The 20,575-nt window shown below is 42.8% G+C and overlaps 1 protein-coding gene across 8 annotated transcripts in view; it reads right to left on the bottom strand.

Moving 5' to 3' along the window:
- Window positions 1-20,575, bottom strand: part of LOC140727912 (rho GTPase-activating protein 6) — a 533,233-nt gene that overhangs the window by 92,114 nt on the left and 420,544 nt on the right. For all 8 annotated transcript variants that reach the window (XM_073045873.1, XM_073045876.1, XM_073045880.1 and 5 more), the window contains exon 3: window positions 672-743. In XM_073045873.1, the coding sequence (XP_072901974.1) occupies window positions 672-743 (72 nt within the window). The remainder of the gene's footprint in view (window positions 1-671; window positions 744-20,575) is intronic.

Genomic DNA, 20,575 nt, shown 5'->3' with positions numbered 1-20,575 from the left:
AATCTCTCTTATAAGTGCCATTTTTCTCTGGCGACTAAGTTTAGAGGGGTGGCTGGCCCTAGGCAGTGTGGCTGCAGTTTCGTACTTCATTCCACCTTTTTTGATGGACTGTACTGAGCTTGGAGGTACGGTCAGTGCCTTTGAGGTGGTCTTATACCCTTCCCCAGGTTTGCGCTTCTCCATTATCATTTCCCTGACTTATCTAGAATGCTCTTTTGGCTTCACTTTGGTTTGGACTATCGAAAATCTACCACGTCGTTGGAGCTTGCAGAGGGAGAGAGTATTTATTCTCATGAATTCATTGAAAACACGCGTTCTACATCAAAAAATTGGGTGAATTGGGGGGTAATACTGTGTAATGTACCTGAGAAAATTAGTGTGGCAAAGGGGATGAATGCTTTTTCAGCCTCACGATTTTGGTTTTTAATTTTTGACAGGTTTTGAAATTTTTCTTTTGATTTGACATGATGCACAATGTTTTGTAGATTAGCTCAAAAATCCTACTTCAATATATTTTAAATTTCAAAAACAAGACAGCAAAATGTGAAGATAGTTGTGGGGCTGAATACTTTTTCAAAGCACTGTAAGTGTTTAAGCTTTCAACCATGCAAATGTCAAGCTTCAAAGGATTGATTCACTCAAATCAATTTTAATTGAATTGTATTTTTCACCTTTGTCCTTGTTCTTTTCTTTGCCCAGTGAGTCCAACTTCCGCCTCAGGGATTTCTTCCGTTTCTGTCCATCTGAAAATAAAGTAGCAAAGTAAACATATTCATTGAAGTAGAGTATGAATGTGAAATTTACAGCCAAACCCTAGAACATATCTGCTCAAAAGTTGCATTGCACAATATCTAGATCTGTACTGTACGGTGTTTGAATCTTCCTTACTACATGTATTAGACCGTAGGACATAGAAGCAGAATTAGGCCATTCCACCCATTGGGTCTGCTCCAACATTCCATCATGACTGATTTTTCAAACCTCTCAATCCCATTCTACTGCCTTCTCCCTTTAGCCTTTGACACCCTTAGAACTCAAAAGTCATCAACCTCCACTTTAAATATACTCCATTACAGCATCCACAGCCATCGGTGGCAATGAATTCCACAGCTTCACTACCATCTGGCTTAAGAAGTTCCTCCTCATTTCTGTTTTAAAGGGAAGTCCTCTATTTTGAAGCTGTGCCCTCTGGTCCTAGACTCCCCCACTAAAGGAAGCATCTCTTCTATGTCCACTCTATCTAGGCCTTTCAATATTTAACAGGTTTCAATCAGATTCCCCTTCATTCATCTAAACTCCATTGAGTACAGGTCCTGAGCCATCAAACACTCCTTATCATGGTCATTCTCGTCATGTGATTTTAATAGTACGTTCTCCAGCTTTAAAATCCATGGGCATTAATGTAATAGTATTACAGTATAAATTTTGCAATGTATGCAGGATAATGAAACAGGGAAGTCCTTCTGCTGACTGTCACTAAAACATCCCACGTTCTTCCATTCGAACACCACAGCTGCAGCTTGCACTATACACGCGAGGCACCCTAGCAACCAACTCCTCCTCAACATTAGCTCCCAACTAAAAAAAAGAGAGCAGAGTCACCAACAAGCTCACTTCTCTGACAAACAACATGTCATGGACAGTAATTGCATTTCTTTCATTTTTATGGAGTCAAAGTCTGATCCTCCCTGTGTAAAATTAATGTTGAAATCATAGGAACTGCTTATCATTACAGCTGGTTCAATATAAATTTCTCTGTCGAGAATAAGTGAGTCTAGTGACTCAGTGATTCTCTCTGCTAAACTGTACATGCCTTATGACCCTTCATCTTACTGTAACTTATTTTCTACTTATCTATTTAATACCGTTTTTCTATTACTGTCGTTTTATCTACCGCTTTGTTTGATTGCCTGCGAGGAAGTCAAACAGTGTTTCATTGTACCTACGTATAATGACAATAAAGATCATTCAATTCAATAATATGGATTCAGCATGTTGGGATCATCAGACCCTGGAAGTGATAGAAGTTGCCAAGGACATCTACTCTTCATTGTGAAGAAATCTTGGTCCAAATCCCAGAGGAAGACAAAGTAACTCAACTGGGCAAGATGTAATCTTATCACAAAACTTGATGAGCACGGAAGGAGTGGGAGGGTTGTCCTTCTTCTGATAAAAATTCTGGAATACAATCTGTTGCAACACAGGAAAAAGCACGTCCCCACGGCAACAACTCTGGCATCTGTTTGATGATTCAGATTTGCAACAGCTGGGACTTCCTGGGTCGACAGTAGTTGACAACTCAGTTTTAAAGTACAAGCAATCAAAACAGGATTTTTAGTGCAGTGCTGAGAGATGCTACCTGGCTGTTGCAATTATACATTCTGGCCTCTGGGTGGTGCTGCAGAGCACCTTCCGCTGGATCAACATCACAGCCACTCAAGCTCTCAAGGGACTTGGCCCCAGAATTTCAGGAGTTTAATTAACCCTGATTTTATTATTCAAACTTGTAACCATTTCAACATCTTTTTTTCTCAGAAGTGTCGTACAGTACTGTGCAAAAGTCTTAGGAATATATATATATATATAGATACAGATAGATAGATACTTTATTCATCCGCATGGGGAAATTCAACTTTTTTCCAATGTCCCATACACTTGTTGTAGCAAAACTAATTACATACAATTTTTAACTCAGTAAAAAAAAAAATATGATATGCATCTAAATCACCATCTCAAAAAGCATTAATAATAGCTTTAAAAAGTTCTTAAGTCCTGGCGGTAGAATTGTAAAGCCTAATGGCATTGGGGAGTATTGACCTCTTCATCCTGTCTGAGGAGCATTGCATCGATAGTAACCTGTCGCTGAAATTGCTTCTCTGTCTCTGGATGGTGCTATGTAGAGGATGTTCAGAGTTTTCCATAATTGACCGTAGCCTACTCAGCGCCCTTCGCTCAGCTACCGATGTTAAACTCTCCAGTACTTTGCCCACGACAGAGCCCGCCTTCCTTACCAGCTTATTAAGACGTGAGGCGTCCCTCTTCTTAATGCTTCCTCCCCAACATGCCACCACAAAGAAGAGGGCGCTCTCCACAACTGACCTATAGAACATCTTCAGCATCTCACTACAGACATTGAATGACGCCAACCTTCTTAGGAAGTACATTCGACTCTGTGCCTTCCTGCACAAGGCATCTGTGTTGGCAGTCCAGTCTAGCTTCTCGTCTAACTGTACTCCCAGATACTTGTAGGTAGAGCTAGGTTGCCTGAGACTTTTGAACATTACTGTAGTAATTTTATGTTTTGTGCTGTACTGCTGCCACAGAAAACACATTTCACGATATATGTGAGTGACCATAAACCTGATTCTGATATAGGTTTCTTTTGTGGACTGAGAGTGGGAAGGGGGCCAGGACAGGCAAATTACGGTTGGTTGGGAAAACTGGAAGAGAGAGGCATAGGGAGCGGGGAAGCACTAGAGAGATATTCCATAATGATCAATAAACCAATTGTTTTGAATCAAATGACCTTGCCTGGTACCTCAGGGCTGGGTGTGCCTGCACCCACACCATGCCCCGCCCTAATACTCCTCCTCTGCCTCCTGTCCCACACCCCTCCCATGGCGCTCCACCCTCAACATCTAAATTCACAAGACTGTGATTGCTCCAGGGTGCCAGCATTTCATTACAGACTATGAATACAAAGTACTAGCAAGGTTTCCAACTACCTATGGCTGATGACTAAAAGATGACAAAACAGACAAGAAGATCATGAAATATCTCCAAGATCTCAATGCCTGGGAGTTGATCTACAGTATTTGCACAGTAGTCTGAACAGGAAACTCAAAACTGTGGAGAACCTAGAGAGGATGAAAGCAGTGACTGTGTAACCTGAGGTGGTTACATGGAGACTAATTTAGGTTCTCAAAACTTAGTGGTTTAGACAGAGAAGAGAAGATGAAAATGGTTTACTGGAAAGAAATTAGAAAATTGGTGTCATACATTTGTGAGAATCAAAAGGCAAAAGGAATTGTTGGTTGATGACAGCTTAACAAAATGAGAAGGAATTCTTACTCAGCTAAATGTGTACTCTTGGCAAGCATCATCCTAGAAGTTGGTATCAATAGATTCAGCAGTAACCTCCAAAGGAAACGCGTTCATCTGTAGCAAATTGGGTAAAGAGGAATGGTGCAGAATGAGTTGAATCATGGCTAACTGGCCTCCTCCAATGCGGTCGATCTCCTTGGATCTTTGATCTGACTTTCAGAAAGCATGAACTGTACAAATGAAGCCTTAAAGATAAACATGTCACTTCTCAGCATGCAAATAGCTTCCCACTCCATGATTCCCAGCTGCATTTTACCAAAACATTTTCTGGATAAACAAAGGAAAGGATAATTCTGGGAAATGCAGCCACTGACAACCATTTTTGCTACTGCTATTGATTATGTTTAAACAGCTCATCACATCAAAACAAACAAGATACCCTCTGATTTTATCAGACATATACTCTCAAAAATTAACGGATTGTACATATCTAATTGCCCTGAATGGGCCACTTCTTATATTAATGCGAAATTGAAGTCACAGAAATGGCAATCTGTCGAGAAGCAGTAGGTTTTTGTACTCTTTAGAGAGTAATATCATCTCCCTTTTATAAAAAAAAAGCAGTGATGTATTAATAGCGATTTGAATTGCAGCACTGACAATATATAACATGAAACTTATCCACCTTTCGCAGCCTCGAGACATCCCGAAGTGCATGACAAGCTTGCTACTTCTGATCAATCATTGTATTTGTAACGTAGGGTACAGAGCAGCCAACTGCAAGCCACTACGACGATAATAATCACTCAGTCAGTGTAATGCTGGTTGAGGGTGAAAAGCTCCCTCAGAGCAGTGCCTTGGGACCATTTACAGCACCTCATACTTCTATATGTCCTGCTATTTAAGTGAAGACCGTAAGACCATCAAGTCTATGCAGGCCCTCAGAACAGTCCAATCAATCCCACTCCCTCCTCTCTCCGACTCACATCAACTCCCCTCTGATTTTCCTACCACCTTCACCTACTACCCTGGCCAAATAACCTACCAGAGTATCTGCAGGTTATAGGAAACCAGGGACCTGGAGAGACTCGGGTAGTGACAGGAAAAATGCACAAGCCCCGCATGCACATCAGAAGTCAGAACTGAACACCATCTGCTGCAGACCCGTGAGGCGGCAGCACTACCAGTGTCACCCTGACAAGCAGATGATTCGTCCAAAAGATAACACAAAAATAACTCAATCATTCCCGAGTGCTTCCCATGTACTAAAGTGGTAGGGTGGCACTAGCAGCCCTGACTTGGTCCAGTGCTGCCTGTGTGGAGTCTGTACATTCACCCCTAACTTCAGAGGTTTCCTCTGGGTGCTCCATCTTCAACTCACATCCCAAAGATGTGCTGACAGGCCATAGCAGCTCATCCCTTAACATAAGCAAATGAGTCAAAGTGATTGAGAAATAATGAGTTGTAAGGTTACAGGGGAAATAGGACTGATGACCTTGCCTTGTAAGGAGCTAACATGGACACAATGGGTGTAATAGCCTCTTTCCTCATCACAGGTAATGGATAAGTTACACTGTAGAGAATACAAAAGCCGGTGTTATCCACAAGGGCTGGTAAATGATCGGATGCAAATCTGAGAAGAACATGGAAAGGAAAAGAGAAATGCAAATCTGAATGCTGCATTATTAACATTAAATGATCCAAGAAAGAGATCGCCACAGGTGCTTCAGGAGAGGCCTGACAGACTGAAAGATTTTCATGTTTCAAGCCTACTTTGTTAACAGCCTACTTGCAGAAGCATGATGTACTAAATTTACATGACCTATTGCACCGCCCAGCTCAAGGCAAGTTCTACCTGTAGTACACTGAATCAAGGACTAAATTACAAATACAAGTGCAAGTCATAATTCAACCAAAATTATCTGTTTAGGTGTTGGACATGCACATGTGCACAGTGCAGTACTATCTACACCTAAAGAATTTACACATGCTAGACAACCGACCCACCTACTTTCCCTCCACCACCACCCTCTTCTGTCTGGCTGAACTGGCTCTCACCCTCAATAACTTCTCTTTCAGCTTGTCTTATTTTCTTCGATGCCAGATGTAGCCATACACACTCGTATGGGCCCCAGCACTGCCTGCCTTTTTGTCAGATACATGGATCAGTCTATGTTCCAAGCCTATGCCGGTAACGCTTCCCAACTTTTTCTGCAGTACGTTGACAACTGCATTGGTGCTGCATTGTACACCCTTGCTAAGCGTATCAATTTCATCAACTTTGCCCCTAATGTTGCCCCCAAATTTATTTGACACATCTGTGACAACTCTCTCACTGTCTTGATTGTTCTGTCTCCATGTCCAGAGGCAGACTATCTATTGACATCTTTTACCCTCACAGTTATTTTGACTATACCTTGTTCCACCCTGTCAACCGTAAAAGTAGTTTTCCCTTCTATCAGCTTCACCATCACTGCCACACCCAGCATCAGAGATGTTTTATTTTCCATTCCAATTCCAGAACACCAGGAATGTCCTCTTTTTGTTTTCAATGTTGGCCTCACCTGCATCTCCTCCATTTCCTGCACATCTGTTCTCACCCGTCTCCCATGATTGTAACAGGGATGGGGATCCCCTTGTCCTTACTTACCACCCATAAGCCTCTGTATCCAACATATCATTCTCCTCATCTTTCGATATCTCCAACGGAATCCTACTCTAGGCACATTTTCCCAAGGCAGGATCTCCCGAAGGTTGCATGTTTCAATTAGATTTCCCATTCCTATACTGGCATGTCAGTTTACGACCTCCTCTACTGCCACAATGAGCCCAAACCCAGGCTGGAGGAGCAATACCTCCTATTCCTACCTGATGGCATGAACATTGATTTCTCTAACTTCCAGTAATTACTCCCCACATTTTTCCTGTCTTCTCATCTCTCTTTTTCCATTCCCATTCCAGGTACCCTCTCATCCCTTCTCTTCTTTGTACCTGCCCTCACGAACTAACTATCACTTCCTTCTGGATCCACTCCTCCTTCCCTTTTTTCCATGGGCCACTGCCCTCTCCTATCAGATTCCTTCTTCTTCAAGCCTTTATCCCTTCCACCTTTCACCTTCCAGCTTCTTACATCATCCTCCCTCCCCCACCCACACACCTGGTTTCACCCATCACCTGCCAGCTTGCACTCTCCCACTCTCCCCAACTTATTCTGGCTTTTGCTCCCTTTCTTTCCAGTCCTGGTGAAAGGTCCCGGCCCAAAACATCAACTGTTTATTACTCCTCTCCACCACCACCCCCCCCCCCCACCCATAGGTGCCACCTGGTCTTCAAAATTCCTCCAAGACTTTGTGTCTGTGTTCTGCTCAAGATTTCCAGCACCTGCAGAACTTCTTGCATCTCCATTGTGTGTGGGGCAAATGCTCTATCCAGACAGTGTGGTAGATAGTTCATTCCACATTAAAGCAGCAGAAACAAAGTCTTGGGAAAAGTAAACAAGAGCTTCTTACTTGCAAGAGTCCATAATCATGTAGCTTTTGCTGAAGAACAACAGATCTACTCTCTTCAATTGTGAACACAAAATATTTATATACAGTAGTTACAAGGATTCCTTTGCACTATGTCAGATGAACAACTGAATTTTTAGTTGCTGCCCTACTTCGGGCAAAGAGCTTAAATTGAGGCAACATCTGTGTCTACTTGTTGACGCAACAGAACTCATGACCATCTGACAAACAGATAAGTTATCCCCGCTACCTTAGCGATGATTTACTGCTCAATTAACATCGCTAAAAATTGTCTGTGTTTTATTACGTGGCTTTTTCTGAGGGTGTTTACATGCTTCACACATTGCAACGCCTCGAACATTCATTGTCTACAGAATGCTTCTGGCCATCACAAGGCTGCAAAATGCATCATGTTTTGAACCCTAGGGTTGTCATTATGAGAAAATATAACACCAATTAAAGACTGGCAGTACTGTCAAGAAATACTTTATCACTCTTTATCATCTGCTATTGGGTGGTTGTCCGGGTGGAAGATGAACGTCTCCTAGTATTACACTTAAAGTTGCCATTTTAGAGCCTTGTCTCAGGACAGTTGCAGGCCCTTTGTTGGTCGGAGTCGAGCATGAACGTTTCATCTAGCTGTCTACGTGATCGATATGGAAGCCAGGCCAATACAACATAGAGAATAAGCTGCTGTCCATAAAGCAGGCTCCCCGCTCCATGCAAAGGATGGCAGAGACTGGGCAGTTTGGCACAGTGGTGCCCACAGTGCCAGTCACCGTAGGATGGCCTTAGGGACTCCATCTTCAGATTTTTCCTCAGGGTTTACTCCTGAAGCCTTCCCCATGAATGGGTATAGCTGCAAGGCTGCAGAGACTTGAGATCAGTTTTCCCTGGATGAGCTGCCAACCACAGCTGACAAGCCCCATCTGCCCATTGCATGTAACCTGCCTTTGCCCCTTCTCCTGGCAGCAGAAATGGTTCCACTGGGGTTACTGACCAAGTCATACATGAAGGCTAGGAGCTGGACTTGGTTGCCAGAAGCTAACTGTGATGCATGCCATTTGGAGCCAGAATGCTATGAAAAGATCTTCAACAAGATTGTCTCACTGTATGTATATTAAATTTGAAGCTACAGCAAGCCACAGAAATAAGGCATAGCTGTATGGATTTTAATTTAATTCAAAATCTGTTGAACAAAAGGGCTACATTTTGTAACCTCCTTCACTCTCTTTCTGGATGTCCCAGGGTGCTTCACAACACAATGCTCCCAGGTGTGGTCCCAACTGTAATGTGGGAAATACAGTTGCCAAGTTCTGCACAGCAAGCTTCTACAAACAACAGAACATCCTGTCATCGCAGAACAAACGGGTGCCACAGTGGCACAGCTGGCAGACCTTTTGATCTAAAGCACCAGCAATCCAGGTTCAACACTTAACTTCCACGCTTCGATTAGTAGGTCAACTGGTCATTGTAATTGCTTTAGTGATAGGTGATTGACTGAATCCTGGGGGAGGAACAGTTCTTGATAGAAATGTGGGAAGAATGGTGACAGGGAATTAACTGGCCAATTGCATTGCTCCGTAAGCAGAAAGTTGGCAAAGATTTCACGGGGCAAAGTCTTTCTATCTCGTATGGAAAAATAATAATAATAAATACTTTATTGATACTAAGTGGGAAGTTCTTATGTTACAGCAGCAACATTTATAAACACACTTAGCAGTGTGCAAACTTAATTAATAATTAAGTACAGAACAATAATATACGCAATAATAATTTACCAATGTGCAATAATGTATGAGATAATGAAACAGAGATTACTGTATTATAATGTGTGATTCCCTGTTGTGTAGAGATGACCTATACTTATTGCTCTTGGTAGGAAAGATTTTCTGTAATAATCCATGTGACGGCGGAGCTGAATGAGTCTGTTCGAAAGGGTGTTCCGCTGCTTATTCAGTAGGTTATGGAGCGGACGTGCTAGAATCATATGTGTCAAACTCAAGGCCCGCGGGCCAAATCCGGCCCGCGGTGGAATTATCTTTGGCCCACAAGATAATATCTAATTACTATTAAAGCTGGCCCCAGTAATTGAAGCGCCTATGGTGTATGATATGGCTAATGCTGAGTTTATTCAGGTTCCAGGTTTTCAGGGTTTTTAGTGTTTATTCGGCAGTCTTCTTCATAAGAAACGGAATTTGTAAAGTGAAACACTTTGTAGTTATAGCAGAGACTGAGACACATGAGAACAGGCTGAAAAAACGGAGGCAACGAAAGCTGCGTTCGCACGCGTCCGACTGATCCGGCCCGCATGAAGCTGCATTTTGCTCAATCCGGCCCGTGACCTAAAATGAGTTTGACACCCCTGTGCTAGATTGTCCATAATGGATAACAGTTTGTTTAGTGACCTCCTCTCCACTAAGTCAAAGAGTCCGGGTTGTAGACAAGGATGGATCCAGCCTTTTTGATGAATTTATTTAGTCTTTTTTGCATCATCAGCACTGGTGCTGTTCCCCCAACATGAAGTTGCAAAGAGGACTGCACTTTCTACAACAGACTGGTAAAAGATCTCTAGCATCCTGCTGCACACGTTGAAGGATCTCAGCTTCCTCAGAAAATAGAGTCTGCTCATCCTCTTCTTGTAAACAGCCTTGGTGTTGCTTTTCCTGTCAAGTCTGTTGTCGAGGTGAACACCCAAGTATTCGTACTCCTCCACCACCACATATGTGGAGTATGGAATGTTCAGGAAATTTCTTTGGTATCTGTAAAAGCACAAGCAACTGGAGATGTGCAGTGGGACAATAAATCAAATATTTCTCTGCATCTCCCACTTTAAAAAAACTTCTTGCACAGCAGAATTGACCTTACAAGCTTTAACTGCTCAACATCCTGTTCACTGGCTTCAGGCACCACAGTGAGGGGGAAGGAAACAAGAACAGTAGATCTGACTGTGGTCACAGCAGGGAAATAACATGGGGAAGGCTGTAGAATCAAGAGCTCAAGAGTTGGGATGTGGTGATGTGGTAAACTATGTAAACCTGTCTGGACACGCCCCTCTGCTGACTGCTCCTGTGGCTCCTCCCACAGACCCCGGTATAAAGGCGATTGGGGCACTGCTCCTCCCTCAGTCTTCGAGATGTAGTGTTCCCTTTTGCCTTTATACAGGGGTCTGTGGGAGCAGCCACAGGAGCAGTCATCAAGAGGGGCGTGTCCAGACAGGTATACATAGTTTACCACAGGTGACATCAGGGTCTGCAGTCCTAGCTGATTGCTAAGAGGAAGCCCCACTAACACTTTGTTTTTATTTCAACATAAATTGAACCTTTCAGAATGGATCTCTGTGTCAGACCATGTTCAAAGTCAAAGTACACTTATTATCTAAACAAGTATACTTTATACAACGTTGAGGTTCATCTCTTTACAGGCAGCCATGAAATTAAGAACCTCAACAGAACCCATTAAAAACAAAAGAAGGTTGTCGAACACCCGATGTACAGAGGAGAGAAAAACCAACAGACAGCATTCAGAACTGATACGCACGGCACCTGGCATCACTACAACGGATTCGGAAGTCCACGCAAGTTGATTCAGGTGTCCTCAGTCCAGCACACCCCACGGAGCAGCGGCCTCCGACCCCAACAGCCCAACCAGCTCACTGGCCCAGCACTTAAATTGTTCAAATCCTGCGTCATTTCTCACCCTCGGGCTTGGGCTCCATCGCCTTGATAAGGCCAGTATCAGACCTTTCCAATTCGGCTCAGCTCTTAAATTGATCCAACCCTGGGTCTTCCCACAGCTCCGCTCCCTCGCATCAAATGCTCCAATAACTCCAGCTATCCTGCCCCAGAGAGACTCCAGTCGCACTGCAAAAATGCCAGGTCATACAGGCAATTCCACTCAGCTTGGACAGGGAAGCCATAGGCCACTGTTTGCAGCAATCATTTACCAGAAAAATGTGAATAATGAAGTATTTAGTTGACATTACTGTGACATTCATCTGACAAATCACACAAAGCTTTGGTTTAGGATATGGTCTGAATCCTGGTACCAAGAGGGACTTGAATCTACGAGCACCTTTTTCAAATAATATCCCACCTTCCCAAAGTATCCACCCTTTTCGAACAGCATCCCAGTAACATTATCAGTGGGTTGCTTAGCCCATGGAACAGACAACACACAGCACTGGGTTCACAAGAGCAGTAATGAGTTTGTTCACTAATGTGAACCTTCTGGGCTGGAAAACTATTTGCTGATGAGTCATTTTCTGGTACAGCTTAAGAATACAATCTCCATACTTATGAAAAATTTACAATCCCCTGTTGAATTACTCTGGGAAAAAGCAGAGCAAGTTGACAGAAACATCAGGATTGCATTTAGCTGGCATTGAATTACTAGCATTTTAACAAGAGTTGGGTTTCCTTTTAAATCGCAGCAGGATGGATCGCTGGTACAAGCTTTCTGCCCCGAATCAAGTTAACAAATTAACTCTTTCAACGTAACTCCAATTTGTGAATCAGAATCTGCGCTATAGCAAGAGTCAGCCCACAGACCTTGGCAACAGGCAGGCCACACGTACCGATCAATGGCAGTCCAGACTGCAATGGTGGACCTTTTAAGCATTCACCGTGTAACAGACTCCTGCAGGAAAGCTTTCCACCTACATAACATTTATTCAACCCCCTCAGCCCTCTCAGGATGCCATGAACCTCCTCAGAGCCAGCAGAGTACTTTTGAAACACAGTAGCTGGAACAGCAAGCTCCCACAAATTGCAATGATAACATCTAATTGATCTGTTTGAAAATCGATGCTTAAAGGTACTGTGAACATTGAAATGCTAATAAACATTCAAGCCTAGGGAAGCACCAGTGTGGTGACATGTTATCCCATGAGGTGTGAGGCAACATACAGAGTAAAACAGGCATTTCAAATGTCATCATGCCTTGAATCTTCCATAATCTCCCAGGGCTATAGACTGTGGGAACATGGAGATTTAAGAGAAGCATAGGATTAAAAGGGAGATGATGAGGGGGACAAAGAGGGGGGGGAGAGAGCAGAAGGGGAATAAATTGCAAGGAGAAGGGAGAATTTGAGATGAAAAGGTAGGCGAGGGGGCAATTGGAGGTAACTCAAAGACATTTGCAGGCTTGTAGCAAGGCATAGTGATCAAATTATAGAACAGAATGCCTACCTGGACAAGGGCGCTTTCTCAGACTTCAGGGCTGTGGCCTAGTCATGGTTAGGCCCCTTCTATGTGATTTGGTTAACAGGCCAAGTTTTCTGGTTAAAGTCAACTCTGATGTACCGTTGCCATTGGCATGCCTTGTCCGTATGGCTTAGGCAACTGACTTCCAATTCTGCCGCTGATGTGACTATTCCAACAATCTCCACGTATCACACACAAGAAGGACAAACATTTCATTCACAGAACTGTGCCATCAGCTCACAAGCAACCAGTTACACTTTGCTTTTATTTCCCACACAAGTTTCATCATCTGTTTCAACACCTAGAACAGTAAACTGTTTGTACAACTCAGTACAGTTCCAAGGTCCCACAATTTTTGAGATTCATTTACTTGTATGTACCAACTTTTAATTTAAATTCTTGAAATTGCAAAAATGCTTGTAATAGCAAAAACAAAATAATATTTTCCTTTTACTTAATTGTGTAAAATTGGTTTAAATATTCAGTCAGCCCGACAATACCACATAACACTTATTCAACACTCAGAATGTCATGAGCCTCCTCAGGGCCAACAGAATGCTTTTGAAACACAACAGCTGGAATAACCAACTTGCAAAAGGAAACTCCCATAAATTGCAATAATAACATCTAATTATCTGTTTGAAAATTGATGTTTAAAGGTACTGTGAACATTGAAATGCTAATACCACAGTAGCTGCATATCACAGATGACTACATCAGCTTGCTTTGGAGAAGGAAATGGTGATAACACTGGAAATATGAATCAGCATAAAGGACTTAGATTAAAAATCTGGCGAAGTGGGGCCTCAGCAACAACCTCTCACTAAATGTCAGCAAAACCAAAGAGCTGATTATTGACTGGGGGCCCATGAGCCAGTCTTCATTGGGGGATCAGAGGTGGAGAGGATCGGCAACTTTAAATTCCTCAGCATTATCATTTCAGAGGATCTGTCCTGGGTCCAGCACGTAAGTGCCATTACAAAGAAAGCACGGCAACACCTCTACTTTCTTAGTAACTTGAAAAGATTCAGTGTGTCATCTATAACTTTGATAAACTCCTATAGATGTGTAATGGATATAATACTGACTGGTTGCATAACAGCCTGGTATAGAAACATCATTGCCCTTGAATAGAAAAGCTGACAAAAGGTAGTAGATACAGCCCAGTCCATCACATTTAAAGCCCTCTCCACCACAAAGCACATCTACAAGGAGCAATGTCATAGAAAAGCAGCTTCCATCGTCAGGGTCCCCCACTATCCAGGCCATGTTCTCTTCTCACTGCTGCCATCAGGAAGTGGGTACAAGAGCCTCAAGTCCCACACCACCAAGTTCAGGAATAGTCAGTAACCCTCAATTATCAGGTTCTTGAAACAGTGGGGATAAGCTTCACTCACACCAACACTGAACTGATCCAACAACCTACAGACTCACTTTCAAGGACTCTGCAACACATTTTCTTGATATTTATTGCTTATTTATTTTTTTTCCATTTGTATTTGTATAGTTTGTTGTCTTTTACACTTCGATTGCTTGTTCATCTTTGTTGTGTGTGGTTTTTCCATCAATTCTATTGTGTTTCTTTGCATTTACTGTGAATGCCCACAAGAAAATTAACCTCAGGGTAGCACATGTTAACAAAAATGTACTTTGATAATAAACTTACTTTGAACTTTGAATTTCTGAACCAGACAGTCTTGTGTCAGTGGGAGGGAGTTACTGGAGAGAACTCTTAGGGATAGGATTTATGAACATTTGGAAAATCATGGCCTAAATAGGGAGAGTCAGCATGGCTTTGTGCAGAGAAGTCGTGTCTTACTAATGTGATCGAGTTTTTTTGATGAGGTGAAGACGGTGATTGCTGAAGGTAGAGCTGTGAATGTTGTCTACACAGATTTTAGTAAGGTGTTTGGCAAGGTCCCTCATTGGAGGCTCATCCAGAAGATTGAGATGCATGGTGTCCAGGGTGAATTTGCTGTTTGGATTCAGTATTGGTTTAACAGAAGGTGGGGATCAATGGGACTAACTCTAGGCAGGAGGTCTGTGAATAGTGGTGTTCTACAGGTATCTGTACCAGGACCTCTGCTGTTTGTGATGAATATGAATGGATGAAAATGTAGGTAGGTGGGTTAGTAAGCTTGCAGGTGATACGGAGATTGGTGGTATTGTGGATAGCGTAGGTGAATGGCAAAGAGTACATCTGGATAAAAATCAGTTGCAGATATGGACAACAAAATGGCAGAAGGAACTTAACTCAGCCAAATGTGAAGTGTTGGACCTTGGTAGGTTAAATGTAAAGAGATAGTACGCTGTTAAAGGCAAGACGCTTAAATGTGTTGGTGAGCAAAGGGATCTTGGGGTCCAAGTTCACAGCTCCCTGAATGTGACTACACAGGTTGTTAGGGTGGTTAGGTGGCATACGGCATGCTTGCCTTTATTAGTCAAAGCACCAAATTCAAATTCAGGATGTTATGTTGCAGCTTAATAAACCTCTAGTTAGGCTGCATCTGGAGTATTGCATACAGTTCTGGTTCCTCATTATAGGAAGGATGTTGAGGCTTTGGACAGGGTGAAGAAGAAGTTTACCAGGATTACAGGGCACAAGACTGCAAAACCATTAGACATAGGAGAACAATTAAGCCATTCAGCCCTTGAAATCTTTTAATACAAGGTGTATCCTTAGATGTTAAGCTCCCAATTATGATCTTCTTCCAGCCACAACCCAGTGATGCCCATAATGTCATATTTGCTAACTGTTGATGGCGCTATAAGATCATTTACCTTATTCCTTATACTTCTGCATTCAAATATAACACCTTCAGTCCTGTATTCATCATCCTTTACAATTTTACTCCCATGCTATACTTCAACTCATTCCACGAACTGCAATTGTGCCCCATCATCTGCCTGTCCTTCCTCATAGCCTCACTACACACTGAATCCAGTTGTACACCAACTGCCCCATATTTTTGCACAGAGAGCAGAATGCACTGCCCGTGGTGGTGGCAGAGAGAGGCACTTTAGGAGCTTTTCGGAGACTTTAGATAGGCACTTGCATGTGAGGGAAATGGAAGGATATGTGCATTGTGTCGACAGAAGGGAGTAGTTTAGTTGGCCATTCGTTTACTGAGTTAATTGGTTGGGCACCGTGGGCCAAAGAGCCTGTTCCTGTGCTGTTCTATGTTCTAAGCAGAGTCCAGTGATCACATTGTGGAGATCTCTGTGGGTGGCTAACTACAAACTACAGGCTGATGAGTTACTTTGGAGAGCTCTGTGTGCCTCCTTTGAAGACAGAGAAGTGGCTGCATCTTAGGAGAGGAGCAATGCGTTCAGCAAAGGAAGTACTGCGCTATCTGTGGTCCATCTTCCAAAATGGTTACTGACTAGGAGCCTGCCCAGTTTCTCAGCAGCGGTCATCGTGGCAACGAAACAACATTACTCCCAACACACCTGGTCAGCGTTCCTTTGCTCTTTGTAGAACCTTGCACACACGTTGTCTACTGTACTTCATTGATTGTAGGCATTTAAGACATCCTTAGTTTGGAAAAATGCCTTGAAAGCGCACGTTCCTTCCTTCATTTCCTTTTCAAACATTTAATTGTGCACTTACATAGCACGCTGCACGTTCTTGGGCTCAACTCAAAGCTAGAAATAAAATACTGCAGCTGCTGTAAATCTGAAATGAAAGCAGCAACGACTGGTCTCTCTGAGCAGATGAGGAGGCATCCATGGGAAAAGAAATGAGTCACACTCCACATCAATTACTTTTAATCAGAGCTGTGAAAAGTTTCGTTTGAAGAGTTCTTTATCTTTCCATTAATATCTCAGAATCCATAAACTCAGAAGCTGAAATATCAGGACAATAAAGCACAGTATCTCACTCACTGATATATGCGTAATATACTTCAGTAGATTACAGAAAATCCAAATCCAGAGCTAACTGCTTAAGCACAAACTTTAGAAGAGAGTGTCAGGGGAACAGGTCAAGCCAAAGGTAACATTCTGAAATTAACTGGAGTGAAAATCAAACGGCTGTGTCTTTGGATTTTGCATTTGGTCTATCAGTACAAGCAAAATAAATTCTTTATCTTGTTATTGCTTCTAGATGCAAAGAGCCAGATACTTGCGCTGGAGCCTCTGCACTGATACACAGCAGAGCAAAATGCAGATAACCAGCAAAAGTTACCATGGGAACATCAGAACCACAACGTGGAACAACCAGAAGTTTTATGCTCTTCTCTCTCCATTTCACTTTCTGCAATACAGGGCTTGGGTACAAGGCTAACAATCCAACCATTTTAATTACACTTCCCATTCCTATTCCGACATGTTGGTCCATGGCTGTCTCTACTGCCACGATGACGGCACTCTCAGGTTGGAGGAGCAACACTCTTATTCCGTCTGGGTAGCCTCCAACCTAATGGCATGAAAATCAATTCCTCCAACTTACGGTACATTTTTACCCTTTCCCTTCCCCCACCCTTTATATTCCTCACTCTAACCCCTCTTTACCTCTTCTCTTCTCCTCTCCTCACCTGCCTACCAACTCCCACTGTGTCCCCTCCTCCTTCCCTTTCTTCCACGGTCCACTCTCCTCTCCTATCAGATTCCTTCTTCTCCAGCCCTTTACCTTTTCCACCTTATGAGCAGGTTTGGGCCCGTAACTGAATCCAAGACGGGATGACCCTGCATCGGAGAGAATTCAAAGGAGATTCACAAAAATGATTCTGGGATTGAAAGGCTTATCACATGAGGAGCATTTGATGGCTCTAGGCCTGTACTCAATGGAACTCAGGAGAAAGAGTGGGGATCTCATTGAAATCTATCGAATATTCAAAGGCCTCGATAGACTGGATGTGAAGAGGATGTTTCCTGTGTGGGGGAGTCTAAGATACGAGGACACAGCCTCAGAATAGAGGGATGCCCATTTAGAACGGAGTTGAGAGTAACTTCTTTAGCCAGAGAGTGATGAATCTGTGGAATTCATTGCCACAGGTGGCTGTGGAGGCCAAGTCATTGGGTGTATTTGATATTGTCATTTACTCAGAGTGGTAGCTGTGTGGAATGAGCTTCCAGTAGAAGTGGTAGAGGCAGGTTCGGTATTGTCATTTAAAGTAAAATTGGATAGCTAAATGGACAGGAAAGGAATGGAGGGTGATGGGCTGAGTGCAGGTCAGTGCGACTAGATAAGCATTCGGCATGGACTAGAAGGGCCGAGATGGCCTATTTCTGTGCTGTAATTGTTATATGGTTATACAATTAAGGCAGAGGTTGATAAATTTTTGATTAGTCAGGTCATAAAGGGATACTGGGAGAAGGCAGGAGATTGGGTTGAGAGGGAAAAGGCTCAGCCATGATGAAATGGCAGAGCGGACTTGATAGGTCAAATGGCCTAATTCCGCTCCAGTATCTTATGGTCTATCACCTCCCAGCTTCTTACTTCATCCCTCTCCCCCATCCACCTGCCTTTGAGCTTGTACTCCTTCCCCTTCTCCCACCTTCTTATTCTGGCTTCTTCCCATTTTGTTTCCAATCCTGAATAAGGGTCTCGGCCCTAAACCTTGACTCTTAATTCATTTCCATTGATGCTGCCTGACCTGCTGAGTTCCTATGGCATTTTTGAGTGTGTTACTAAGAATTCAGCCATTTTATAGGCCAGGATACACAGAGGTGGAAAGATTAACAGAGTGAGGAAATTGAGGAATTCTGGGTGGAAGTCCAAAGATACACCAGTTAGTAAGTAAATTGACTGTTATAAATTGACCTGTGATTAGGCCAATATTAAACAGGTAGGTTGCTGTGATGGGACTCTTTGGGCCAGAAGGTCTTGTTCTGTGCTGTATCTATAAATAAATAAATATAGAAGCACAAAATTCCACAATTTGCAAATCTACATAATTAATTCACAACCATATTTGTCTAGAAATTCTGAGTAAAAGTATAGCCACTTAACATTAAGACTTGAAAAGCAAACTAATTGTGTGGCATTAGAGCCACCAGTTACCAGTAGAGAATTCATTCATCTTTGAAGAGCTGTCACATTTTAAGAGCAAGCCACCTAAAGCATCATATGGATCAGAATGAAACCAATTGACGGGCTGACACAGAGGAGTGGGAGTTTTCATTCTCACTGAACACTAAAAAAACTTGATGAAACTTTGTTTTTAGGCTGGGCAATGACTGTATTATTATGTTAAAGATCACCATAATGTATTGTTTGTTTGAACTTACAGTATTCAGGATCGTGATGTAACACAGTAAATCTCAAGGTCAAGAGTAATCCTAGCAGTCACAGTGCTCTTTAAGAGTGTGAGCACAAGAGTTTGATCACAAGAGGAATTCTAGTGAATCGTTTGAGGTATTATCTGGGACAGAGAGTAGTTTGTGCAAAACTTTGTTTACTCAATGATGGGACGTGAGCAATGCCAGTAATTAGTGTTGCTGCCTGACTACCCTTGAGGTGGTCATGCTGTGCCACCTTCTTAAGCTACAGAACTTGTTCCAGTACTGTTGGGTGGGAATTCCAGGACTTAGATCCAGCGATGATGAGAAAATAATGATATGCTTCCACGTACGGATCCTGTGACAGTTGGAGGGAAACCTGCATGCTGTGGTGATCCCAGGTATCTACTGCCCTTACTCATCTTGGAAGGTGAAGACTCAGGAGATGTTGTCCAAGTGGCCTAGGTGAGTAACTGCACTGGATTTTATAAAGATTATGCAGCACTCCCACAGTGTGCCAATGGTGGCAGGAGCAAATATTTAAGGTGAATGTCAAGATACCAATCAAATGTACTGCTCTGTCTAGGATGATATCAAACTTGAGTGTTGTTGGAGATGCATTCACCAAGGGAAGGGAAGGAAAGGGAAGGAAAGTAAAGTAGTCATCATGCTCCTGATTTGTACCTTCTGCTTGATGGAAAGACTTGTGTCAGGTGAGTCACCGATGGCAGGAAATCCACCTCTGACCTGCTCTTATAGCCACAGTATCTATGTTTCTGTAAGCAGTGATCCCAAGACATCAGTGGAAGGCTCAGCAATGCTGAGACCATTGGACATCAAGACTGTAATGATCACATTCCCTGAGATCTGTGTGCTGCAAGGTGTTATACTTTGTCATTCATTTCAGTACTTACAGCAAGTTAGTATGCCTCAAAACATTTCACAAGGGACTCTAAAGTTAATGTAAATTACTTGGCACATCAAGGTTTATGTTGGAAAAGACATAACATGGGAGTTTGTAAAGGGTGAGACTGTCCCAAACAAATCATCTGTAACAGACATGTCTCACCAGCTCAGAGTCACTGAGCAGGAGCACAAGTTGAAAGAATTCTGGCACACGAAGAAGGGAGGGGAGTATTCGGGTAATTTGCTCCAAACCTCACTTTACTTTATTGTCACCAAACAATTGATACTAAAGCGTACAATCATCACAGCAATATTTGATTCTGCGCTTCGTGCTCCCTGGAGTACAAATCAAAGTAAGTATAATAAAAATTTAAATTATAAATCATAATTAGAAAATAGAAAAGGGAAAGTAAGGTCGTGCAAGTCAGGTCCGGATATTTGGAAGGTACGGCCCAGATCCAGGTCAGGATCCGTTCAGCAGTCTTATCACAGTTGGAAAGAAGCTGTTCCCAAATCCGGCCATACGAATCTTCATGCTCCTGAACCTTATCCTGGAGGGAAGAGGGACAAAAACTGTGTTGGCCGGGGGGGGGGGTCGTGTCCTTGATTATCCTGGCAGCTCTGCTCCGACAGCGTGTGGTGTAAAATGAGTCCAAGGATGGAAGATTGGTTTGTGTGATGTGCTGGGCTATG

Source organism: Hemitrygon akajei, chromosome 5 (assembly GCF_048418815.1).
Source record: "Hemitrygon akajei chromosome 5, sHemAka1.3, whole genome shotgun sequence".
Classification (NCBI taxonomy): domain Eukaryota; kingdom Metazoa; phylum Chordata; class Chondrichthyes; order Myliobatiformes; family Dasyatidae; genus Hemitrygon; species Hemitrygon akajei.
This window is presented reverse-complemented; position numbering and strand designations above follow the sequence as displayed.